Genomic DNA, 25,158 nt, shown 5'->3' on the forward strand with positions numbered 1-25,158 from the left:
CCTTCACTGGGGGGTCCACAGCGGACATGCGGCTCACACATGAACCAGGACCCGTCCTCCTCCACCCGGCTCATCTGACTCTGAATGGGGATGAAGTGTGACGGCATGCTGCAGCTGGCAGCCCAGGCTTTCCGGGCGAAAAACTTCGACCTAGCGGCGGAGATCTACGAGTGCCAGTTAGCGGGAGCCGGAGACCCGAGGAGCCGGCAGGAGCTGATGGTCAAGCGGGCAGATGCGCTCGCCTTCGGGGGCAAATTCACGGAGGCGTTCGACGTGTACCGACAAGCCTCGGAAATAGACAGACTGAGACCCGTGCACCTGGCCAACCTCCTGGACTACCTGTCGGACAGGATCAGGAGGCGAGACCGAGGAGGGCAGAGCCGACCCGCGGGGCCGGCGGAGGCGGCGGAGGGAGCCGCCGGGCGCCGGTACCAGGACGCGTGGTGCCGGATCTGTCTGAGCTTTCTGTTCGAGCCGGTGACCCTGACGTGCGGACACTGTTTCTGTAAGAAGTGTCTGGAGAGGGAGCGGAAGGACAAGGACAAGGAGCGGCCGGTCCCGTGTAAGGAGTGCGGGGACAGCTCGGTCCAGAGTTACCGGGTCAATGTGGTCCTGAGCAGCCTGCTGGCCAAGTGGTTCCCCCGGCTGCATGAGGCCGGCCGGCTGAGGAGGGAGGGCAACGGGCTGTACGCCGAGCGGAGGATGGAAGCGGCACTGGACAAATACGACCAAGCCATACTGACAGGTAGGACAGCACACATATGAGCACTTGAATTTATTTGGATCAGACATGGACATAGTTCCGGTCCACAGCAGGGCTCTCCAACCCCTGTTCTGTCAGGTTCCACATTCAGCCCCATTTGAGCTCCAGTGGGTCGAACCAGTCAAATAATAACAGAATAGGCTATACATAAATTTTTGTCTTTGTTTTAGTGAAAAAAAAACAAACAAAAAACCCATTAAATTCTGAAAATTAGTCCATGTGCATTCTGGATCAGATCTACAAAGACACTAAACACTGAGGAACAGGAAGAAAAGAGTTCAAATTGGGCTGAATTTTCTTCGGACATTTCAGGTTATTCACATTTTATTGTTACAGGATAGTTTAGAAATGTAAATATTTCCATAATTTGTTGTTATTTTTTTTGCATTAAAACAAAGAGAAAAAATTTGAAGTTGTCATTATTTATAGGCATAATGTAATATTATTTTTTTTTCACATCAAACCTAGTCGTAAATCTGCAGTCATTCTTTTTTGTCCGTTCTTCTGTTGTTATTATTTGACTGTAGATCATATTGGTCTGTATGTGGAACCACAACTAAAATGAGTTCCACAGCCTTGACTCAGGAATTTTTGCACTTTCAAAGCCATCCCATGGGCAGCATTGGAACCTTTTGGGGGGGGGGGCTGCATTTGGCCCCCGGGCTGCATGATTGACACCCCTGCCATAGAGTATAACGAGCATTTTTTAAAAAAATAATAAAAAGGCTTATAAATGTCAAAATGACACGCATACACACACACACACACACACACACCCTATCTTCAATAACAAGTATAAAGATGCTGGTGCCAGTATTTAAAAGTGTACTATTAGTATAAAGTCAGAGTTAACAATTGTAAAAAAAAAAAAAATCACGACATTTCTAGAATGACTTAAATGCTGTACAAAATTCAAAATTGCTTTCTGTAACATCTCATAATAAGAGCGAACATTATTAAAACAGAACATACCACTAGCACTACAGCTACGATAAAAAACATGTATAATACAGAATGCATTGTTAAAAGCAACTCTGACTGAGTGAGCAGTACAACATTTAAAACTAATCCATAAGTAACAGAAATAAATATTCAAGCAAAAAGATATGAACAATTTATTCTTAACAGTAGTGGAACAAAAATAAAACCTTATGAGAATTACATCAAGTTTTGTGGTAGAAAATGCTAATATTATTGAGTCTTCCTTTTTTACCTTTAATTGGTGCAAAAGCCAAAACATGATGGCTAAGAGGAATTAATGTTTAGAAGTTTGTGTGAAATTGCAAATTTCTGATTTTCTTTGTTGCTTTTTAATGCACCTTCACTGTGTATGTGGGTCACATGACCTCTGTAGTAAGAAAAAAGAAAGAGCTAACAGAGTTTATATGAGTCTGACATGATGTAAATGAGCCTTTTTTAATACATTTTGGAACGGATTACAGTCTTGTCATTCGCGTCAGAATACAACTCATACTTTTTTTGTTTTGGATACGAAACATGATGGCTAATAGGATTTAAGGTTTATAAGTTTATTTGTGTGAAGTTGCAAATTTCGGATTTTCTTTGCTGCTTTTTAATGCACCTTCACTGTGTATGTGGGTCACATGACCTCTCTGCTTACAGAGCTAATGAGTACAGAGTGTTACCTACTGTCTGACATGATGTAAATGAGCCTTTTTTTTTGGTTTAATACATTTTGGAACGGATTACATTCTTGTCATTCGTGTCAGAATACAACTCATACGTGTTTTTTTTTTTTTTTTTTTTTTTGGAAACGAACAGAAGTGCCATACAATTGGACTGTGGTCTTTGATAACATTCTTGCTAGCATGTTTGCTACTTTTACACATGTCCTCTGTAGTTCTTTCCCTTTTAACGACTTGGTTAATCGATAATGATATTCTAGTGTTACTGACGTGAAACCGTTCTGAAAAAAAAATAAAAATCTCTAGAAGCACCAAAGTCTGTGTTCTGTCCGTTTGGAGACAGCCGGAGCTGCTGCTGCTCGGCTGGCGGCTGTGGGCCATGCCGCCCCATGTGTTGGATAACAGGGTTATGTAGGCTGGGCCACTGGACCAAACATTGCGTAAGCACGGAACGCCCTCCTCCCTCCAGTCCCTCATTGTATAACGTCAAACAATGATGCAGGCAAATGTGGGTCAAGGGTATTATTGCAGGTCACCGCTAGGTACAGTCTGCTCTGTGCTCCTGCTCAGAAGGACTGGGGTTTCCTGACAGGAGGGGCTGTGGATGGAACAGCTCAGCTACTGGTACTGAGGAGCTGTGGCAGGGGGGTCAAATGCATGCTTTTCCAGGGGCCACATTAAGCCAAATATGATCTGAAGTGGGCCGGACCAGTGAAATAATAACATAAGTAATGTCAACTCCAAACTTCCCTCTATGTTTTAGAGCAGGGGTGTCAAACTAATTTTAGTTCAAGGTAAGGCAGGTTTATTTCTACAGCACATTTCATGTACAAGACAATTCAAAGTGCTTTACATAAAACATTAAAAGCATTACAGCAGAAGCAATAAAAAGTATTGGCATGAGAAAAACAAACAAAAATATAAGATAAATATATAAAACAGACAAGCAGATAAAACGGATAAAAACTTTTAGCTTAAAAGGAACAGTGCAGATCTGAACTGATGAATATAAACTATTCAAATGCAGCTGAGAACAGGTGGGTCTGGAACCTGGACTTAAATAAACTGAGTGTTTCCGCTGATCTGAGGTTTTCTGGGAGTTTGTTCCAGACATGTGGAGCATAGAAGCTGAACGCAGCTTCTCCGTGCCTGGTTCTGACTCTGGGAACTGACAACAGTCCAGATCCAGATGACCTGAGGGGTCTGGTGGGTTCATACTGGGTCAGGAGGTCAGCTGATGCATTTAGGTCCTAAACCATTCAGAGCTTTATAGACCAGCAACAGAACTTTAAAGTCTACCCTCTGACGGACAAGTAGCCAGTGGAAGGACCTCAGAGTTGAACTAATGTGGTCCACTTTTCTGGGGCCACATTCACCCCAGTATAATCTCAAGTGGGCCGGACCAGTAAAATAATACCAGTGAAAAAAGTAAAATTACATTACGATAATGTTTACATCCACAATGTTTCCTTAAAAATCTGAAAAACATTAACAACTTCAAATATCTTCGGAAAAACAAGGTCAATTTTACCAATATTCTGCCTCACTTTATCATTACACATGTGCATTACAGTTTACATTACAATTACAAATACATAAAACATTTAGTAACAGAATATTGGTATTATATATATGGTATAATATTGGCAGAATATTGGTAACATTGCATTTACTTCTCTTCAGACATTTCAAGTTGTTCATATTTGTTCAGATTTTCCCTTGTTTTTTGTTAATATAAACATTTTCATGTAATTTTTTTTTTTACACTAAAACAAAGCTAAAATCTGCAGTTGTAATTATTTATAGGTTATTATGATAGTATTTTGCTGGTCTGACCCAAATGAGATTTAATTGGTCTGTATGTGGAACCTGAATTAAAATGATTTTTACACCATTGATTGATAATTTCTTCAGTATGATTTTTGCATGACAAATTCATCCTATGGGCCAGATTGGACCCTTTGGTGGGCCGGATTTGGCCCCCGAGCCACATGTTTGACACCTGTGCCTTAGAAAATGAAGATCTACTTGGATTTTTATTGGTCTGTGGTTTTTATGACTAGTAAAATCTCCATGGGTCTGCTCCTACCTATACAGGTGCGCTGATAAAAGCTTATGTTGCCCCACAACCACTCCGCTCGTCTAGGGAATGTTGTCTTGGTAGTCCTGAAACATTGCACAAGACAATCCAGGCTCTTTTAATGTGGAATGATCTACCAAGCACTACCAGAACAGAGGCGTCCCTGCCTGTCTTCAAGAAGCTCCTGAAGACCCAGCTCTTCAGAGAGCACCTCCTGTCCTAGCACTTTCAAACATTCCATTTTAAATGGATTATTATGTTTATTCTGTTGTTCTACTTTGTATTTTTATTTCACTGTTTTATTTATACAGCTGTCTTCTTAATCCAGTGTTTTTCAACCTTGGGGTCGGGACCCCTCATGGGGTCGCCTGGAATTCAAATGGGGTCACCTGAAATTTCTAGTAATTGATAAAAATAAAAAACTTACTAATAAAAAATATATGGTGTGTTGACAGAGACAATCCCAATCCATAAAAGACAAACTGAGTGTGAAACTGCAGCACTGTGGTTCTGTTTGTGTCAAATGTTCACTGTGGTCAGTTTCAGATGCTGCAGCTCTTTCATAATTCATAGTTTCAGTTCTTGTTTGTTCAGTATTAATTGTCCTCCTTGTAAATCACAGCTGGACTGACTGGACAGATCCTGACCAAGGACAATCCCATTCTCCCTTTGTGCAGTAATCTACACCTGGATTTACTGCCTCTGTCCATAATAATATATATTATATAGACTAAATGTCATCTAAAATTAATGTTTATTTGCAACATAGTATAGCAAACTATGACATGATCAAAACAAATTAATTTTAGCAAAAAAAAAGTCTCGTTATTGAATGTCTGGGGTCGTCACAAATTTGTGATGTTCAAATGAGGTCACAAGCCAAAAAAGGCTGGGAACCACTGTCTTAATCTATTGTTGTATTTTAGTCTGTCATTTTGCTTTGTTTTATTCTTCTGTGCGACACTGTTTTTAATTGTACAGCTGCTTTATGTCTTTAATCTGTTCTTGTATTTTATTCTTTTATTTTGGTTTTCCCCCTGTAAGTCGCTTTGGAAAAAAGCATCTGCCAAATGCATAAATGTAAATGTAGTAAAATCAGTGATGGGCAGTACGAAGCAGGATGAAGACTTTGGCTTTCTTCTGAGGGTCTCTTCAGTCGTTCTCTACCTGACCTCATTTGACTCGACTGTACAGATCTGGTGCAGCTGAATGCACACACAGCTATACCAACCACATCAGTAGTTTGACCCAGTTAAAGACGACCCGTGCTTTGAGCTACCTCTCATTTGTGTCCAAGTCTCCCATTGAGCTGAGACGGTGCAGCCACTCTGAAGCCGATGCAGTTGTGTAACTTAACCTGAACTCTGAATAACACAGTGTTCCGGAGTGTTCCTGTGTCACCGTATTTGCTGAGTGTTTCGAGTAACTTTGATATGTAATCATTAACAAAGAATGATATAACAGTCTTATTTTGCACAGATGAGTCACACTTCAGTGGCTTGTGGTCATCCTGTCCATTGCACGTGAGCTTTTGACTCTTAACAGGCAAGGCAGATGTATTTGTGTACCACCATTCATACACAAGGCAACTCAAAGTGCTTTACAAAGGTATATAAACACATAACATTACTAGGGATTAGCTAATAGGGAAAAAATGCTATTGGAACTCGTTGACCACTAGCAGACTACAGCTGAGCGGTGGGTAGTGTGTGTTTAATTTTCATACCACTGCCAAGCCCTTGGCTTTAATACTGGTTTATAAATGATTCTTTTTGATACCAATTCACCATTTTATCAAAAATAAAACTACAACACATTGTGATTCTAATTTTTAGTTTTATTTTTCAGTGCATTTGCATTTTTCTACTCTCAAAATAAATGAATTTAGCATAAGATAAAGTTGTCTCTTAGTTAGGGGTGTAAGAAAATATCAGTTCTGCAATACATCATGATATTTCATTTCACAATAATGTATCAATATTAAAAAGTACTGTATCGATATTTTTTAGGTATTTATTCAAATGCAGATATTGTGGAGGTTCTTTTTTGGTTTTCTTTTTTGTTTATATTTTATTTATTATTATTTACTTACTACTTATTTACTTGTACTAAATAATGTTAGTTCCTTTGTTGGGATTGAACTCAAATCCTGTTCTGATGTTAGTTCTGAACTAATAGAATATGACCATTTGAACAGGATCTGAAACTGTAATGTCTGTAAAACAGAATTTCAGTTTGAACACAAGAACATTTTGTGATAGAACATTAGATCCTGTTGGGATCAAATAAATGTGTTTAGTATTTGTGCAGATTTCTGATGTAATTCAATTCTTCAAGGAAATAGTCATTAAAAAAAGAAACAAACCAAAAAAATTGCTTTTTTTAACAGTATCATGATATATTGTGATATATCGTATCATGATCCTAGTATTGTGATCTGTATCGTATCACCAGATTCTTGCCAATACACAGCCCTACTCTTAATATAATATTATCAATGAACATATATAATAGCTGTTTGTGAGCACTGTGTGCACTGATGCTATTGAAATCATGTCTAAAAAGTCATTAAGTTCAGTTATCAGCTTTTAACTCAGCATGACAAGTGGTTCTAAGAGTTCTAGACCGTATATTGAGTAGCAGGACTGTTTCCCTGTGTGTGCCAGGTTGAAGACATTATATCATTGTCAAAATGAACACTAACATACCAACAGCGGCCTCAGTTTAGGATCAGATCTCGTTTAATCTTCAGGCCTGTGCTTCTGTTCAGGCATGTAGTTAGAGTTTAAGTTTGGGCCAAAGCCATCAGGGAATATCTGCAAGTCCCGGTAGTGTCCCCAGCTCTATGTAGGCCAGAAATGAATGTGTTTGTTTGAGCACATGCCTGGCCTTGTTGAGAAGCTAAACAATAGCACCTCAGTGGTGATTTATCATATATTTAGCTCCATCTGCATTCATTGTATTTACTGTTTGTAACCTGAATGACACCTTAATTTCTCTGTCCAAGTAAATCTTTAGGAATTATTGCTTTTATTTTGTCATTATGACTGTTTTCGCTTTTTCTTTCCCTCCTGCCTGTGTATGGAGAGCAGCTAGTGCAATATTTCCTTCTGATCCCCATAGGGCTAACTGCGACATTTGCATAAGTTTTTATAGTTATGAAACCTGGAATGTGGGTGACCTTGATAGTTCTGCATGGTTTTGTAAGGCAGCCATTTTTTTTTCATAATGTGTTTTATAATGTGGAAAGTGATGCATTTAAAATAGTCTTGACTTTATTATATAAGTACCTTGAAACCGTCAACCAGCAGCAAAATGGAGTTTTTTTTTTAGGCCTGTCAACATTGGCAGCATTCTTGTTTTCTTATCAGTAATGGCCATATCTTTATTTATTTATTTATTTATTTTCCCCTCATGTTCTGCAGTCGGTTATGAAACAGCCTCACTGTCACTGTAGGGTTTTCACTGAGTATGTAAACTGTGCTGCGTTTCTGGCGGAACAATTAGTCACATAATCAGTTTATTCACGTAGTGGTTCGGGGAATGTTCTGTTTGTCAGTTGTTTTATCAGGTGCTAAAACATGAACATCTATTGGCAGTAAAAATGTAGATTTTAGAGCAGGGGTCTCAAACATGCGGCCCAGGGGCCAAATGTGGCCCGCCAAACATTCAAATCCAGCCCGTAGGATGAATTTACAAAGTGCAAAAATTCATTTATTTCTCATTTTAGTTCAGGTTCCACATACAGACCAAAATGATCCACAGTCAAATAATAACAGCAGAATAACCGACAAAAAAGAGTGACTTCTTGGTTTGATGTGAAAAAAATATTACACTATGCCTATAAATAATGACAACTTCAAATTTTTTTTAATCTTTGTTTTACTGCAGAAAATAACATTAAATTATGAAAATACCTATATTTCCAAACTATCCTGTAACAATAAAATGTGAATAACCTGAACAAATATGAACAACCTGAAATTTCTAAAGAAAATTAAACACAATTTGAACTCTTTTCTTCCTGTTCCTCAGTGTTTAGTGTCTTTGTAGATCTGATCCAGAATGCACATGGACTAATGAGAAGTTGAGGCAGAATATTGTTAAAACTGCACTTATTTTTCTTTAGGAATTTCAGTTTTTTCAGGTTATTCACATCTTTTTTGTTTGGATAGTTTATAAAAGTAAGTATTTTCATAATTTAATGGGGTTTTTTTCCACACTAAAACAGACAAAAATTTGGAGTTGTCATTATTTATAGGTTATTCTGTTATTATTTTACTGGTCCAGCCCACTGGAGATTAAATCGGGCTGAATGTGGAACCTGAAAGAAAATGAGTGTGAGAGCCCTGATTTAGAGTAACTCCACCTCAAAAGTTTGTCAAAAAATCCAATAAGCATTCATATTGTGTGAGCAGGACTGGACTATAACCTGCTGTATCCGTTCTCTTCCTCAGCACCCATGGACCACATACTGTTCAGCAATCGCTCCCAGATCCACTCCAGCCTGAGGCACTATGACAAGGCTCTGAGAGACGCTGAGATGGCCTGCAGACTGATGCCGCACTGGCCCAAGGTACGGCACGCCGACATCCAATTTCATGTGTTCAACAGAAAAACAGTTGACCTCCTGTGTGTTGTGTTTATATATGTGGTCACATGAAGGGCTGTTAGAAAATATCGGTTCTGCAATTTAACGCAATATTTCATTTCACAATACTGTATCAATATTAAAAAGTACTGTATCGATATTTTTAGGTGTTTATTCACATGCAGATATTGTGGAGGTTCATTTTTGTTTTTCTTTTTTGTTTATATGTTATTTATTATTACTTAACACTTTTATTAACCCTTTCATGCATGAATTATGATAACCTTTATCAAGATTTTTCTTGTGTGTGTGAGAGAGTTTTTATTCCTCTTTAGGCATGAAAAAAAAAACCAATGTGATGGAATTTTTTTTTTTATGAACGTATTTTTCATGGAGTTAAAAAAAAAATGCACTCAGATGAACACCATGCGTTTCATTTTTGAAGCAAACAAACATGCATTTACTGACATACTGTATGAAAACTATGAAATAAATACATTTTTATACTGCAAAAATCAAAATCTTACCATGTGTATTTTTCTCATTTCTAGTCAAAATATCTCATCACACTCAAAATAAGACATAATCACCTGAAGAGCAACTTTTCAGTAAGATATAAGAACTGATTTTTAGACAATAGATCTTGAAAATCTTATTTCAAGAAATGTTACCAAGACAATTTTCACTTGTTCCATTGGCAGATTTTTTTTTTCCTTAATTCAAGATTTGTTATGGCTTAATTCAAGCAAAAAAAAAAAATCTGCCAATAGAACAAATAAAAATTGTCATGGTAACATTTCTTGAAATAAGATTTTCAAGATCTATTGTCTAAAAATCAGTTCTTATATCTCACTGAAAGGTTACTCTTCAGGTGATTATGTCTGATTTTGAGTGTGATGAGATATTTTGACTAGAAATGAGAAAAATACACATGGTAAGATTTTGATTATTGCAGTGCAATGCTGCTAATCTGATGTTTTCTCACATTTTAACATACTATAATACTAATTATTACTCACTCAGATAATATGCGCAAAAAAAAAAAAAACCTTTTTGTTAAGAAAAACCCAAAACTGTTAATTACAGTCTAATAATGATTAGCAATTGCTTTACACTCAAATATGTTACTGCAGATCAGGTTTATCAAGAACAGGAAAGTTGCAGTAATGGTATGAATTGCATTGTATGAGATGATGCATAAGTGTCCACTGTGTTGGCTGATATGCAAGTAAAACAACAACATCCATGAATATAGAAGAGAACAGCTGTAGAACAGCTGTCCACTGGAGTGACTACTATGCATGAAAGGGTTAAATAATGTTAGTTTCTTTGTGGGGATCGCACAAAAATAATGTTTTGATGTTAGTTCTGAACTAATAGAATATGAACATTTGAACAGGATCTGAAACTGTAATGTCTGTAAAACAGAATTTCAGTTTGAACACAAGAAAATTCTGTGATAGAACATTAGATCCTGTTGTGATCAAATAAAAATGTGTTTAGTATTTTTGCAGATTTATGGTGTAATTCAATTCTTCAAGGAAATAATCATTAAAAAAAAAGAAACAAACAAAAAATTGCCTTTTTAACAGTATCATGATATATCGTGATATATGGTATCGGGATCCTAGTGTTGTGATTTGTATCGTATCGCCAGATTCTTGCCGATACACAGCCCTGGTCACACGTCTCTTCTGTTCATAGGGTCATGTTCGTAAGGCCCAGGCCCTGGTGTCGCTGGGTAGGACTGAGGAGGCCCTGAGGGAGTACCTGGTCTGTCTGTCCTTAGAACCCGACTGCAGATTGGCCAAAATGGAAGCGTACAAGGTGAAGGTTATGGGACAGCTCACACTGTGACCCATCCAAGTGAAAAATGAATCTGTCGTGTCTGTACTGAAGTCATACTTTTTGGTTGGTACATTGCAACAATTATGTCTGCACACAAACAGAAGTTAAAGATAAACTGTTTTGAAATTATATTTTTGCAAAGTATATTAATAACATTACTTCATTTGTAGTTTAGTTAATTAAAAGTTTGCTATTAATGAAATGTGTTTTAGTTCTATCCATATGCTTTTCAAACATTCGTTAATGCTTACAATTAATCATTTCTTATTTCAATTAATCTGTAGATTTTTTTTTTTTGTTAACTGAGTGCTTGTTTTGTTTGTAAGGAATGTAAGGAAATGGTGAATACAGTCAATAAGTGACAGTACCATTAAATGTGTTGTTTGTCACCACAACAAAAAGATTTTCAGTTTACTGTCACAGAGGAATTAAAAAACAGGAAATATTGAAATATAAGGTGCTGGAATGAGAGAATTTTAACTTTTTTTTTCTACGATCATTAATCATTTAATTATCACTACTACATTTAATCAGTTAAACATTGCAGCTCTCATCTGCAGGAAAAAAAAAAACAAGAATACAATGTAATTTTCACAATACACACGTATTTTGAAAACAAACATGCACTGACAGTATAATTCAACTAAATTTGTTATATCATCAAAATGACACTTTTGCTGCAGCTTTGAGTACATTTAAAATATATACTAAAGTAGTATGATACTTTATAAAACAGTATTTCTTTTCACTTGTACAACGTTCAGTTTTTCAGTGGTCACATGAGGGCTAAAGTACCTTTTAGAATAACGGTCATTCAACATTTACATTTTCATTCGGTAACATAATACATGGCTCACATTATAAATGCATGGTATGTTATGAAAGTAATCTGAATACTCACATTACTGTCTCTCTTCTTTCAGCTCCTCAGTGATCTCCTGGCTCCGGTCACTGATCAGGTCCCTGAACACATTTCAGATTACACCAACATACTGTCTTCCAGAGTACACATTAAAAGCACCATCAATGCACCTTCGCAGGTAAGTAAGAAAATATCGGTTCTGCAATATATATCACAATATTTCATTTCATAATACTGTATCGATATCAAGAAGTACTGTATCGATATTTTTAGGTATTTATTCAAATGCAGATATTGTGGAGGTTCATTTGTTTTTTAGGTTTTCTTTTTTGTTTATATTTTATTTATTATTATTTAACACTCTTATTAAATAATGTTAGTTCCTTTGTTGGGATTGCACAAAAATCCTGTTCTGATGTTAGTTGTGAACTAATAGAATCTGAACATCTGAACAGGATCTGAAACTGGAATGTCTGTAAAACAGAATTCCAGTTTGAACACAGGAACATTTTGTGATATAGCATTAGATCCTGTTGGGCTCAAATAAAAATGTGTTTAGTATTTGTGCAAATTTCTGGTGTAATTCAATTCTTCAAGGAAATAATCATTTAACAAAAAAGAAACAAACAAAAAAGGGCCCTTTTAATAGTGTCATGATATATTGTGATATATCATATCATGATCCTAGTATTGTGATTTGTATCGTATCACCTAATTCTTGCTGATACACAGCCCTAATAAAGAGCAAACACCCTGATTACACTCTCCTTTTGTCCTTTTTTCCCCCAGCGCTTCAGCCTTGACCATTTGTCTGCAGAGCCTAGTCTTCTCTCCACTTCCCCTCCACTTGAAACCCTGGATGGCAGACAAGTCAAACATCAGGGCAACGTGGAAGCTAGGAGATCAGAACACTGTTTCCCTCTGAAACGGAAACGAGGAAGCCCAGAAAAAGAGGCAGAGCAGGGAGGACAGGAATGGAACGACAACCACAAGAGACCCAAATCTGGTGAACTTCTGGACATTTTTCTAATCCAAACATACGCTCTATGTACCATCTGCTTTTGTGTTTTACTTCTGATCTGTTCTGTCTTTAGAACCGACAGAGGTGACTAAGGTGAACTCTGTAGTCGGTGACATCTTAGACCCAGCAGATGTGGAATGTTCACTTTGTATGAGGTGAGATATATACTGCCCAGCCAAAAAAAGTCACACTATAATCTTCTGTTGACCCCCCTTTAGCTGTTATTACGGCACACATTCACTGTGGCATCGTTTCGAGAAGCTTCTGCAGTGTCACAGCATTTATTTCCACCTGCAGCTCTTGTATTGATGATGTAGAGTCAGACTGCTGTGCAAAGTCTCCTCCAGCACATCCCAAAGATTCTCAATGGGGTTAAGGCCTGGGCCCCATCCCATTTCACCCCTTGGCCCTCCCCCTTACCCCTACCCCTTGCATTTGGCACTACCCCTTGAAATAGAGTTGCAATGAAGTTGGGCAGCCCTTATGAGTAGGGCTGTAAGAAAATATGGGTTCTGGAATATATCACAATATTTCATTTCCCAATACTGTATTAATATTAAGTATTGTATCGATATTTTTAGGTATTTATTCAAATACAGATATTATAGAGGTTCATTTTTGTTTTTTGTTTTTCCTCTATTTATTATTATTAAACAATCTTTTATTAAATAATGTTAGTTCCTTTGTTGGGATTGAACTAAAATACTGTTCTGATGTTAGTTGTGAACTAATAGAATCTGAACATGTGAACAGGATCTGAAACTGTAATGTCTGTAAAACAGAATTTCAGTTTGAACACAGGAACATTTTGTGATATAGCATTAGATCCTGTTGTGATCAAATAAAAATGTGTTTAGTATTTGTACATATTTCTGGTGTAATTTAATTCTTCCAGGAAATAATCATTTAAAAAAAAAAAGAAAAGAAATAAACAAAAAAATTGCCTTTCTAACAGTATAATGATATATCGTGATATATTGTATCGTGATCCTAGTATTGTGATTGGTATCGTACCAGTAATCGTTACATCCCTATTACAGTTACTTTTGCGAATGACGTAATCACAGGTTCAGTCAAGATTTAAAAAGACAGACATTAAAGGCCTTAAATTAATAACCCTCATCTCAAATTATGGATCTAATACCTTGTGTGATTAAAAGTCATTGGAAGTATTTGTTTTTCTCCCCCAGACTGTTCTATGAGCCGGTGACGACACCGTGCGGTCACACATTTTGTCTTCAGTGTTTGGAGAGATGTCTGGACCACAATCCAAAGTGTCCACTCTGTAAAGAGGAGCTGTCTGAGGTATGACGCAGAGTAATTCCACGTTTTATTCTTTGACCCATGGGACCAAATGTAACGTATTTCTAACAAAGTCCTTGACTGTGTCTTTGTGCAGTATCTTGTCCAGAGGCAGTACTGTAAGACAGTACTAATGGAGAACCTGATCTCCAAGTATCTACCTTCTGAGCTCACGGAAAGACAGAAAATCCACCAGGAGGAGATGGCTGAGTTCTCCAAGTAAGGCTGCTTCCCCCTTTTACTGTTCTCCACTGTCTTTATTAGCAACTTCTGCTTCTTATCTTCTGTTCTCTGCTGTAGTATTTACAAATCTTGTCATGAATGTACTTTTTATGTGAATATCCTTGGCTGCTGTTTGACCTACTGACCTAGAGTAGATTAAGCACATGTCTGACACACTGACCTAGAGAAGAGTGCGTCATATCGAGTATCCAGTTTCACTTTCCTGGAGCTTGGGTTCCCAATGAACAGTTCTTAACCTTTGAACATACGCCTGTGTCAGGGAACCCTAAGTGCACGTATCTTGGGGGTTCGGATCATTCACAACGTTGGCTACCAGGAACACACAAACTCATTATTCTTACAGTCAAAATTACTGAAGTTCACAGACATTGTGGACAATCAAACAGCTCAAATAATGTACAAAGCTAAAAATAATCTATTACCAACAAATATACAGAAATTATTCAGTATTCATGAGGGGGGTTATAATTTAAGGGGGAAAATTAACTTTGAAATTGACTTAATATGCACGACTAGGAGGGGTTTTAGTGTTTCAGTCAGTGGGGTGAGACTGTGGAACAGATTCAATATAGAGTTAAAGCAACGTGCAAGCGTGAAAGAATTTAAAAGGACGAACAAAGACACAATGTTTCAGAGGTACAGGGATGAGGGAGGGGTTTGGGAACACTGGGGGTTATAAAGATGTACAAGAATGTGGTATGTATATGTATGTATGTGTATGTATAGGGGTGTGTGTGTGTGTATATATGTAGGTGTATATGTGTGTGTGTGTGTGTGTGTGTATAGATCTGTGTATGAATATATATTTACATATATGTGTTATTACCTCTGCCAGGAGGTATTGTGATCACTTTGCTTTGTGTGTTTGTTTGTTTGTTAGCAACTTTACGGGAAAACTCTTCCACCCATCTTTCCCAAATCTTCCCCACAGATAGGCCTAGGCCCTGGGACCAGCCCATTACATTTTGGTCCCAGTAGGACAAAGTTCAAGGTCACAGCAAGGTCACAAAATCTACAATTTTCCTATCTGTCATCATTGAGAAATTTTCCAAAATTCATAAAAAATTCAAAATGACTCTGATTAGCCTCTAATTGGATCCACCTGTAGCTTAGAACAATATCTTGTATTTGGCACAAAATTGTCCACATCCACTGTGGAATGTGGACTCTGTGGACATTTACATTTAACACTGAAAATCCCATTTACCACACATTTAAAATTAGAACTCAACAAATATTGATGTGAATTGAATATAATTTGACAGACACATGACTGGGACCAAGTTTCAACTTTTTCTGCTGTATGGAACAACCTGGAAACTGTTGAATTTAAACAGAAACAGTCGATCCACACATGCACACTGTTCAGGGTGCCTGGCGGAGGTTTGCGTTCTCTGAACACTTGTTGTATTATGTGTTTATGTAAATCATATTATATTTGTTCATAATACTATAAATCCAGACACCAATTTATTTAATAATAAGTATCAGTCATATTATAGTATATAGTATGGATATGCTTAGACTAGGAAGGTTATTATTGCTATTAATTATATAAGGAGAAGGGGTGGGGTTTATAAGTTGTACTTCTTCCCACTCCTTTTCAAATATGCATTATTTTTCTTATGTTTGTTTTGTTTATTTATTTTCTTCTGTTTTGACATTCATATTTGAAATAAATACATCAATCAATCAAGATTATAACTCAAGTGTGAGGCTGAACATCTTCTAGTGTCTGTCTGACATGTTGCAAAAACACAATGTAAACTATATAATTTTGAACGCAGCTCAGGTGAAATCCCAACCCTAACTCTTAAATGGGTCACCATGACCCAGTGGAGGGGTTTTGAAGCTTGCAGTACCCTTCATTTTCATGTAACCCTCAGGGATGGTTAAGGGTAGGGTTACAGTCGAAGTGTGAGGTCAAAATGCTTGTTTACACTTCATTTGAACAGGACTTTATCTAGCACAGAGTCCAACCGTGTGACCCTCACATGTAACCCTAACTCCAACATCATTTGCCGGTGACCAGTTAAGATGTGCAATGGAACTGATTTAGACCGCAGGTGTCAAACATGTGGCCCGAGGGCCAAAACCGGCCTGCCAAAGATGATGAATTTATGAAATGCAAAAATTCACACTCAAGATATTTACAGTCAATCCTTTTACTTTAGGGGCCATATAAAGCCCTACTTTAGTCTCAGGTGGGTCAGATCAGTAAAATACTATCCTAAAAACTTACAAATAATGACAATTCCAAATGTTTCCTCTGTTTTAGTGTTAAAAAAAATGAAATTACATGAAACTGTAAATTTACAAACTAGCCTTTCACAAAAAAATATGAAAAACCAGAAATGTGTTGAGAGAGTAAGTGCAATTTTACTAATATTCTGCCATTTACTAAAATATTTTGTAAATTTGTAGATCCATTGTGATCTGTAAGTTGTAATGCACATTTACAAACTAGAAGCACTCGGAGAGCGCAGACCTCCGCCAAGGCTGATCAGTGCCCCCCCACGCCAAGGAGGTTATGTTTTTGCCAGGGTTTGTTTGTCTGTCTGTCTGTCTGTCTGTCCGTTAGTGTGCAACATAACTCAAAAAGTTATGGACAGATTTGGATGAAATTTTCAGGGTTTGTTGGAAATGGGATAAGGAAGAAATGATTAAATTTTGGTGGTGATCAGGGGTGGGGGGGCCCACGGGGGGGTCCACTGATCAGCCTTGGCGGAGGTCTGCGCTCTCCGAGTGCTTCTAGTTTATATATTATGTTATTAATTTACTGGTCCGGCCCACTTCAGGTCATATTGGGGGGGATGTGGCCCCTGAAAGAAAATGAGTTTGACAGCCCTGATTTAGATTCTTTGACTTTAATGTTTAATCGAACACTGGTTCTGGTTCTAACATCAATACTTCTTCTCCCCAGTCTCAACAAGAATGTGCCTATATTTGTGTGCACCATGGCCTTCCCCACTGTGCCGTGCCCTCTCCATATCTTCGAGCCCTGCTACAGACTGATGATTCGCCGATGCATGGAGACGGGGACCAACTGCTTCGGCATGTGTCTGGGAGATGATCTGAAAGGGTCAGTGCTATATGTGTGTCGTATAAAAAAACCGGCCAAAGCCTTACAGCCTGGTTCCACGAAGTGATATATGACTCCTCACCTCCCATCCACTCCCATATCTAGGTTTGCAGACTATGGATGCCTGCTAGAGATCCGCGATGTGAAGTTCTTCTCTGACGGACGCTCTGTCGTGGACACCATTGGCAGACGGAGGTTTAAAGTCATTCAGCACAGCGAGAGGGACGGTTATAATACAGCTGATATCGAATACCTGGAGGACATCAAGGTATGAAGTAGTTTTATATACCGTACTTTCCGGGCTATTAGCCGCACCTGAATATAAGCCGCAGGTGTCCAGGTTGTAACATGAGATATTTCCACAGAAAGATGGTAAACAGACAGATTATCTGAATATTTATTTCCATACCTTAACCCTCAGGTGTCAAACATGCAGTCCGGGGGCCAAATCCAGCCCGCCCAAAGGGTCCAGTCTGGCCCTTGGGATGAATTTGTGAAATGCAAAAATTACAATAAGATGTTAATCATTTTAGTTCAGGTTCCACATTCAGACCAATTCAGTCTCAAGTGAGTCATAATAACTTATAAATACTCACAACTCCAATTTTTTCTCTTTGAAAATATAAATATTTTCATGTATTTACACTAAAACAAAGGATAATATTGCAAAAATATCTGAATAACCTGAACAAATATGACCAATCTGAAATGTCTTAAGGGAAGTAAGTGCAATTGTAATAATATTCCACCTGTTACTAAATGTTTGTGTTTGTAGATCCACTGTGATCTGTAAGTTATAATGTACATGTGTAAATGAAAGTGAAGCAGAATACTGTTAAAATTACACATTTTTTTCCAGTTTGTTCATGTTATTCACATTGTTTGAAAGGATAGTTTGTAAATGCATATATTTTCATTGTTTAATTTTACTTTTTTTACTCTAAAACATAGAGAAAAGTTTGGAGTTGACATTATTTATAAATTATTTTATTATAATTTTACTGGTTCAGTCCACTTCTGATCAAATTTAGCTGTATGTGGCCCCTGAACTAAAATGAGTTTGACAGTCCTGCCTTCACTGCTTTTTTCCAAACAGTGTCTGGAACACAGCAGTAAAACAGCAGGAACAGGCTGGTTCAAAAACCCACAACAGTCATTGATCTGTGTCTTCAGCTTGCTCCTGCTCATTAAACCACTGCAGTCGTCTTCTTCAGTGTTCTTCAGTTGAACATCCTCAGAAAGGCTCCGTCACACTCCTTCTACGTCTCTTTTCCGTTGTCTCTCTCATTGTCTCTTCCGTGCTGCAGCTCCATTTCCTTCTTTAGACACCTAGATTGCTTTTACCTTAACCCTTTCATGCATGAATTATGAGAACTTTAGTCAGTAGTTTTTTCATGAGTGATTTTTTTTTTTCCTCTTTAGGTATGAAAAAAAAACAATGCAACTGAAATTTTTTGAGCCTGTTTTTCATGGAGTTAAAAAAATGTCCACTCAGCTGGACACCATGCATTTAATTTTTGAAGCAAAGAAACACATATTTAAAACCCATCATCAGAAAGTGATATACTGTGAAAACTATGAAATAAAAACATTTTTAATGCAGCTAATCTGATGTTTTCTCACATTTGAACATACTCTAATACTAGTTGTTACTTAATTTATGGAGATAATACGCAAAAAAAAAAAACTTTTTGATTAAGAAAACTTAATTACAGTCTAATAACTATTAATTTACACTAAAACATGCTACTGCAGATCAGGCTTTATTAAGAACAGCAAAGTTATAGTGATGGTATGAATTGCAGCTGATGTGATGATGCATAAGTGTCCACTGTGTTGACTGATCTGGAACTAAAACAACCAAACCCATGAATATACAAGAGAACAGCTGTAAAAGAACTGCCCACTGTAGGGACCACTATGCATGAAAGGGTTAAAAGCTGCATCCTGTGCATTTCTTCATGTGTTTTCCATGATGAGGGTTTGTGCAGGACACGCAAAATGATTGTTAAAAGTTCAGCTTCAAACTTCTCCTCTTCATCACCTCTTCCACCTGTCTGTTTCGCTTTTGCGCTTCCTGCTAGAGCGCCCCCTGGAGGCCGTTAGCCCGTAAAAAACTGTACTCGAGCTGCATTGTTGGATAAGCCGCAGGTTTCAAAGCATGAGAAAAACAGTAGCGGCTCATAGTCCGGAAAGTACTGTATTTTCAGTTTAGAATTTTCAGCTAATGCATTGGTACATACCCTGAAGGCACCGCATATTAAAAGTGTGTGTTTTTGTGTAGGTAGAGGGCGTGGCAGAGCGTGAGCTGCAGTCTCTCCATGATGCAGTGTATGACCAGGCCCTGGTTTGGGTCAACTCCCTGAAGGCTGAGCAGAAGGAACGCATTGAAGGCCACTTTGGACCCATGCCTGACAAAGACCCTGAGCTTCAGGTATCTATACTTCTGCGTTTTAATTCTGCACAAATTAGATGTTTCTGGTGCGTTTCAAATAGTTTTATTCTTGCATTTTGGCCCAGTCTACAGTATGTTCAACCACAGAACTAAGTGAAAGATTCAGGAAGTTTTGTTCAAGGTTGGGAGGTGTTAGAAAATATCGGTTCTGCAATATATCGCAATGTGTCATTTCACAATACTGTATCAATATTAAAAAGTACTGTATCGATATTTTTAGGTATTTATTCAAATGGAGATATGGCGGAGGTTTATTTTAGTTTTCTTAATTATTTATATCTTATTATTATTTAACTCTGTTTTATTAAATAATGGTTATTTGAAGCATCCTAAAAGCACTTTTTACTGTCTGAGAGGCAGATGGTAGTTCCTTTGGTGGGATTGAACTAAAATAATGTTCTGATGTTAGTTGTGAACTAATAGAATCTGAACATTTGAACAGGATCTGAAACTGTAATGTCTGTAAAACAGAATTTCAGTTTGAACACAGGAACATTTTGTGATATAACATCCTGTTGTGATCAAATAAAAATGTGTTTAGTATTTGTGTATATTTCTGGTGTAATTTAATTCTTCCAGGAAATAGTCATTTTAAAAAAGGAAAAACAAAAACTGCCTTTTTAATAGTATCGTGATCCATCGTGATATATCGTATCGTGATCCTAGTATTGTGATCTGTATCATATCACCAGATTCTTGCCAATACACAGCCCTATTCAAAGTCAGGACTAGCAGATGGATGTTAAAACCTCAACGGCTGATAATGACCTGCCATAATTTGCTGTGATTCGTGTCAGTGTCTGACCCCATAAAAAAACACTTCTTTTTGTTGCAGCGAGGCTCAGCTGTTTTATTCAGGGGATGTTTTAGTCCTGTAACTCTGGATGAAACTTAAAAATCTCAAAGTATGGATGAAGTGTGAAAATGTCCTAAAACCTTGTAATTCACAAGCAAGGTTATTATCGTAAACGAAAACTAACGAAATGACCAAAACTAGAATTGAAAAAACATTTTCATTAACTGAAATAAATAAAAACTATAATTAAAAGAAAAACTGTACTGTGTGTTTACAAAACTAACTAAAACGGATAAAAATTATGGATAAAATTCCCTTCGTTTTCATCTTTGTCAATGTTGGATGGATACAAAATCGATTTATTTCGCTCTAGCAATTTTAGCTAGCGGCACGATACGACACTTTTTGGTCCGTCACTTGTGTTCACTTGTGGTTTCCAGTCGTCTTCTGGTCCCCACTCTACCTGGAAACATGGAGACTAAAGCAGCAGAGTCCTGTCTGGGATTTATTTGAATACGATGCAAGGTTCTAATAGTTTTGGATTTTTCATTATAGTTTAGTTTTCTTAAGTTTTGACTTTTTTTTTCTCTAATTCAGTTAGTTGTAATAAGTTTTTAGAGCAGGTTTGATAGTTTTTATTAGTTTTCATTTTTTTTTTGTAAATGCTTAGTTTTAGTATTAATTTTAGTATTAGTTTTGTTGTTTCTTTTCTCTTCTTCTCTGTGGTCGTATTCAAATAAATCCCAGACAGGACTCTGCTGCTTTAGTCTCCATGTTTCCAGGTAGAGTGGGGACCAGAAGACGACTGGAAACCACAAGTGAACACAAGTGACGGAGCAAAAAGTGTCGTATGGTGACAGCACAGAAAACTGAGAGAGACAAAGAAATCAATTTCGTATCAATCCGACATTGACAAAGACGAAAACGAAGGGAATTTGATCCATAATTTTTATCCATTTTAGTTAGTTTTGTAAGCACACAATACAGTTTCAGTTAATTATCGTTTTTTTCTTTTAATTATAGTTTTTATTTATTTCAGTTAACGAAAATGTTTTTTCAATTCTAGTTTTGGTCATTTCGTTAGTTTTCGTTAACGAAAACCTTGATACGACAGCGAAGAAGATAAAAGATATGAAAAAACTAAAATTAATACTAAAACTAAACTAAAACTAGGCATTTAGAAAAAAATTTAAACTAATAAAAACTATCAAACCTGTTCTAAAAACTAAATAAAACTATCTGAATTAGAGAGAAAAAAAAGCCAAAACTAAACCTAAACTCTATTATATCCAAAACTATTATACCCTTGTAATTCACAGTCCTTCCTTTTTTCCTGCCTTTTTCCAGGCCAGTCCCAATGGGCCGTCATGGTGTTGGTGGTTACTCGCCGTTCTTCCGTTAGAAGGCAGAGCCCAGCTGCCCTTCCTGGCCCTCACCTCTCTGAAAGATCGCCTGAGCGGCATCCGCAAGGTGCTGCTCTTCATGGCCCAAAGCCAACACCGGTGACATTCTGTCGCCAGGAATCCACCATCTCTTGAAAAATGCAGTAAAATTCTCTCTAACACCCTCCACACCAAGCAGCACCTGACCTGCTGTTTTCCTTTTGATGATGCATCTTCCCATCATTGGACTACACCTGCATATCAACAGCATTACAGCAGAGCAGCTCACAAAAATGGAAATCGAAAAGACTCTGAAACTACATTCAGACAAGAGGACGAACAACATTTCATTATGCATCCAGGTTCCAATTTGGGTTTTTTTTCTTCAATGTCCTCCATGACTGTAACACTTCCTGGTTAAATCCGCATGACTACAAACAAAAGAAATTACAAAAATGTATTTAGCTTCAGAACTAAGATAAAGCAAACATCCTGCAGCATTAATACCCACTCAGTGCAACTCAACAAATGAGAACTCTGCTATAGTCTTCAAGTGTACATAGAACTGCAAGAGACCAAACTATGAATTTGCCTTTTTGTGTCATGCACTTACAGTAGGGGAGTGAATAATAACAGTAATTAAGCTGATCAAATACAACTGAATCTAGAAACATATTTATCCGCTGAAAACATGTAAATGTCCATTAGATGGATATGATAAAGAATTAGGATTACTATTCTGCCACCTTACAGCTATTCTGGTCTTCCTTTCTTGCTTCCTAAATCTTTACATTGGCACGCTCTTGTTCTTGTAATTATTTTTATGTTAAGTTTTTCCATTATTTATTTTTTTTCATTATTTATGCATGCAGAGACATTGTTTACATTTGATATTAACAGATGATGAGCTGCTCACTTTCCAAAGTCTTTTTTTCTGTTTTTTTTTTTTTTTTTTTTCCTTCCATTTGCCCCCAAACGCTTAGACAGCAATAAAACCTGAAGGAAAAATACCATGTTTTTATTCACACTCAACCAGTTTGGAGTAACAGTATGGAGTTACACAGGGCAAAGGCAATCTCAAATTGAGATTGTCTGTCTGAATATCTCTTTTCAGGTCAGTGGTGACCCATTCTCATGGAGTGTGTTTATTACACTTGCACAATATTGAGTTAACATAGTTGGATTCCCTTACTGTCATCAGTCTGTTTATTTAAGAAACTTTTGTAACTCTTGCGGTGCAGTAAGCTGTTAAATCCTTCCAAACAATGCCATCATGGCTGTGTATTTATTCAGTATTTATTCAGACTTATTTTGCATATAAGGGAAAGAAACAGTGCAAGCAGGCCGAGATGTATTTTGACTTGAGTCTGAAAATTTGAAAGTAAAAGAAAAGATGAGCAAAACCTTCTGGTAGATAAATTGATTATGATAAATGTGGCCCTAAAGTGTGAGCCAACATTCACTAGTTGAATTAATTCTAAAGGCAAGTGCCTTCTAACCACAGAATATGTGGTAGGACTTTACATGTGCAGTAAAAGATCCCGGTAGCATCTTCAATATGTTTAATTTCCCCTGTTTTGTAAAAGGCACACATGAAAATGAAAACAAATGTAAACTTGAGACAATGAATACCTACAAACATATTTTTTTGACAAATATATTCTTTTGAAAACTATCGAGGCCTTTATGTCTGTAACAGGACTGTTTTTCAGTGGCAAAAGCAAATCTCTGATTGTTGAGCTTTGCCTTCAAGAGTCATCTTTTATTTTACCTACATGTGTTTGATTTCACATTTCTATGTCAATCAGGTTCTTTTTGTTTTCACGTTTGGTGTATTTGTCTCTGTATTTCATGTGTGTGTACATGAAGTGTCATGTTAAACAAATGACATTCATTGTTTTGTATTGAAAGGGCCAAAGCCATGTAATGCTGTTTTTTTTGTGTTTTTTTTAAAGAGAGGAACTTATAAATCACCCCAGTGTAATGCAATCTTTTGTATTTCCCCCACAATAACTCATTGATATTGTGTCAATGCATTATTATTATTATATACGGTGGCAATATGATGTAGAATCAAACAGCAATACTGCACACAATACTGTTCAATTATACACGAGTGAATCGTTGTAATAACTGTATTGGAAGATTTATGGAAGTAAATCTCTCTCATCAGATTTTGAGTTATAAAAGGCATTGAATTTCTAGCACTGAATTTTTTTGCACTGAAATTAAGTATCTGAATTTTTTGTTTCTCAATTTAACTATGTTCATAAATTTAGAATAAAAAAAAAAATCAGATGCAACAAATTCAGATGCAAAAAATTCTGAAGCAAAAAATTCAGATCACACATCCGGGACACAAAGGAAAAGCAATCGATTCTATCTCAAGTCGAATTGACAGCCAGCCAATCGAGTTACGTTAGGCTGGTCATATGACACCGATGCAGGAAGACGGTCAGCATGGATGTGTGATCTGAATTTTTTTGCATCTAAATTTTTTGCATCCGAATTTTTTTTAGTCTGAATTTATGAACATAGGTTAATTCAGAGACAAAAAATTCAAACACTTAATTTCAGTGCAAAAAAAATTTCAGTGCAAGAAATTCAATGGCTTTTATAATTCAAAATCTGATGAGACAGATTTACTTCCATAAAGGTTTTGAAAAATGTATTTCTGAAAAGAGAATGTAAAGTTTGAAGGAATGCCTCAAGTTAAATTAAAGTTTAAATGAGGCATCCACCAAGTTTAGCATCAATGGCCCGTGACAGTTGATACTGTCAGTAGTTACTATTTAGAAGTAATACTTCGATCTATTTTGTACAGGCTGCATCCTCTAAGAGCTGGAATAAGGGCACAGTTGTCACATAGCGTACAGGGCTATTGTATGAAATCAGCTTCCTATTTTGTAAATCCTCCAATAGGTGTTGCTATTTGGAGAATTCTATCACAGCTTCAGCAAAATAAGGCTTTTTTTCTGCGTACTGTATTCCCAGATTCTAAGTCCTCTAAACGGACCTTTCTCTAACGTAGGGTCAGGGCCCAAAATGGGTCGCAGACCAGTTTTTATTGGGTTGTCATTTGGTAGA

The 25,158-nt window shown here is 37.0% G+C and overlaps 1 protein-coding gene across 2 annotated transcripts; it reads left to right on the top strand.

Moving 5' to 3' along the window:
- LOC115427077 (LON peptidase N-terminal domain and RING finger protein 3) lies at nucleotides 1-25,158 on the top strand. Of its 2 annotated transcripts, none has more exons than XM_030145465.1 (13): nucleotides 1-745; nucleotides 8,947-9,065; nucleotides 10,785-10,907; nucleotides 11,852-11,968; nucleotides 12,580-12,796; nucleotides 12,885-12,966; nucleotides 14,002-14,116; nucleotides 14,211-14,332; nucleotides 17,280-17,438; nucleotides 17,544-17,706; nucleotides 19,723-19,872; nucleotides 22,037-24,226; nucleotides 24,728-25,158. In XM_030145465.1, the coding sequence occupies exons 1-12, from the start codon at nucleotides 85-87 to the stop codon at nucleotides 22,193-22,195; spliced, it is 2,187 nt and encodes a 728-aa protein (XP_030001325.1). In that variant the 5' UTR covers nucleotides 1-84; the 3' UTR covers nucleotides 22,196-24,226; nucleotides 24,728-25,158. The 2 variants fall into 2 exon arrangements, with proteins under 2 accessions (XP_030001325.1, XP_030001326.1); XM_030145466.1 differs by having other exon boundaries at nucleotides 12,894-12,966.

Source organism: Sphaeramia orbicularis, chromosome 10 (genome assembly GCF_902148855.1).
Source record: "Sphaeramia orbicularis chromosome 10, fSphaOr1.1, whole genome shotgun sequence".
Lineage (NCBI taxonomy): Eukaryota > Metazoa > Chordata > Actinopteri > Kurtiformes > Apogonidae > Sphaeramia > Sphaeramia orbicularis.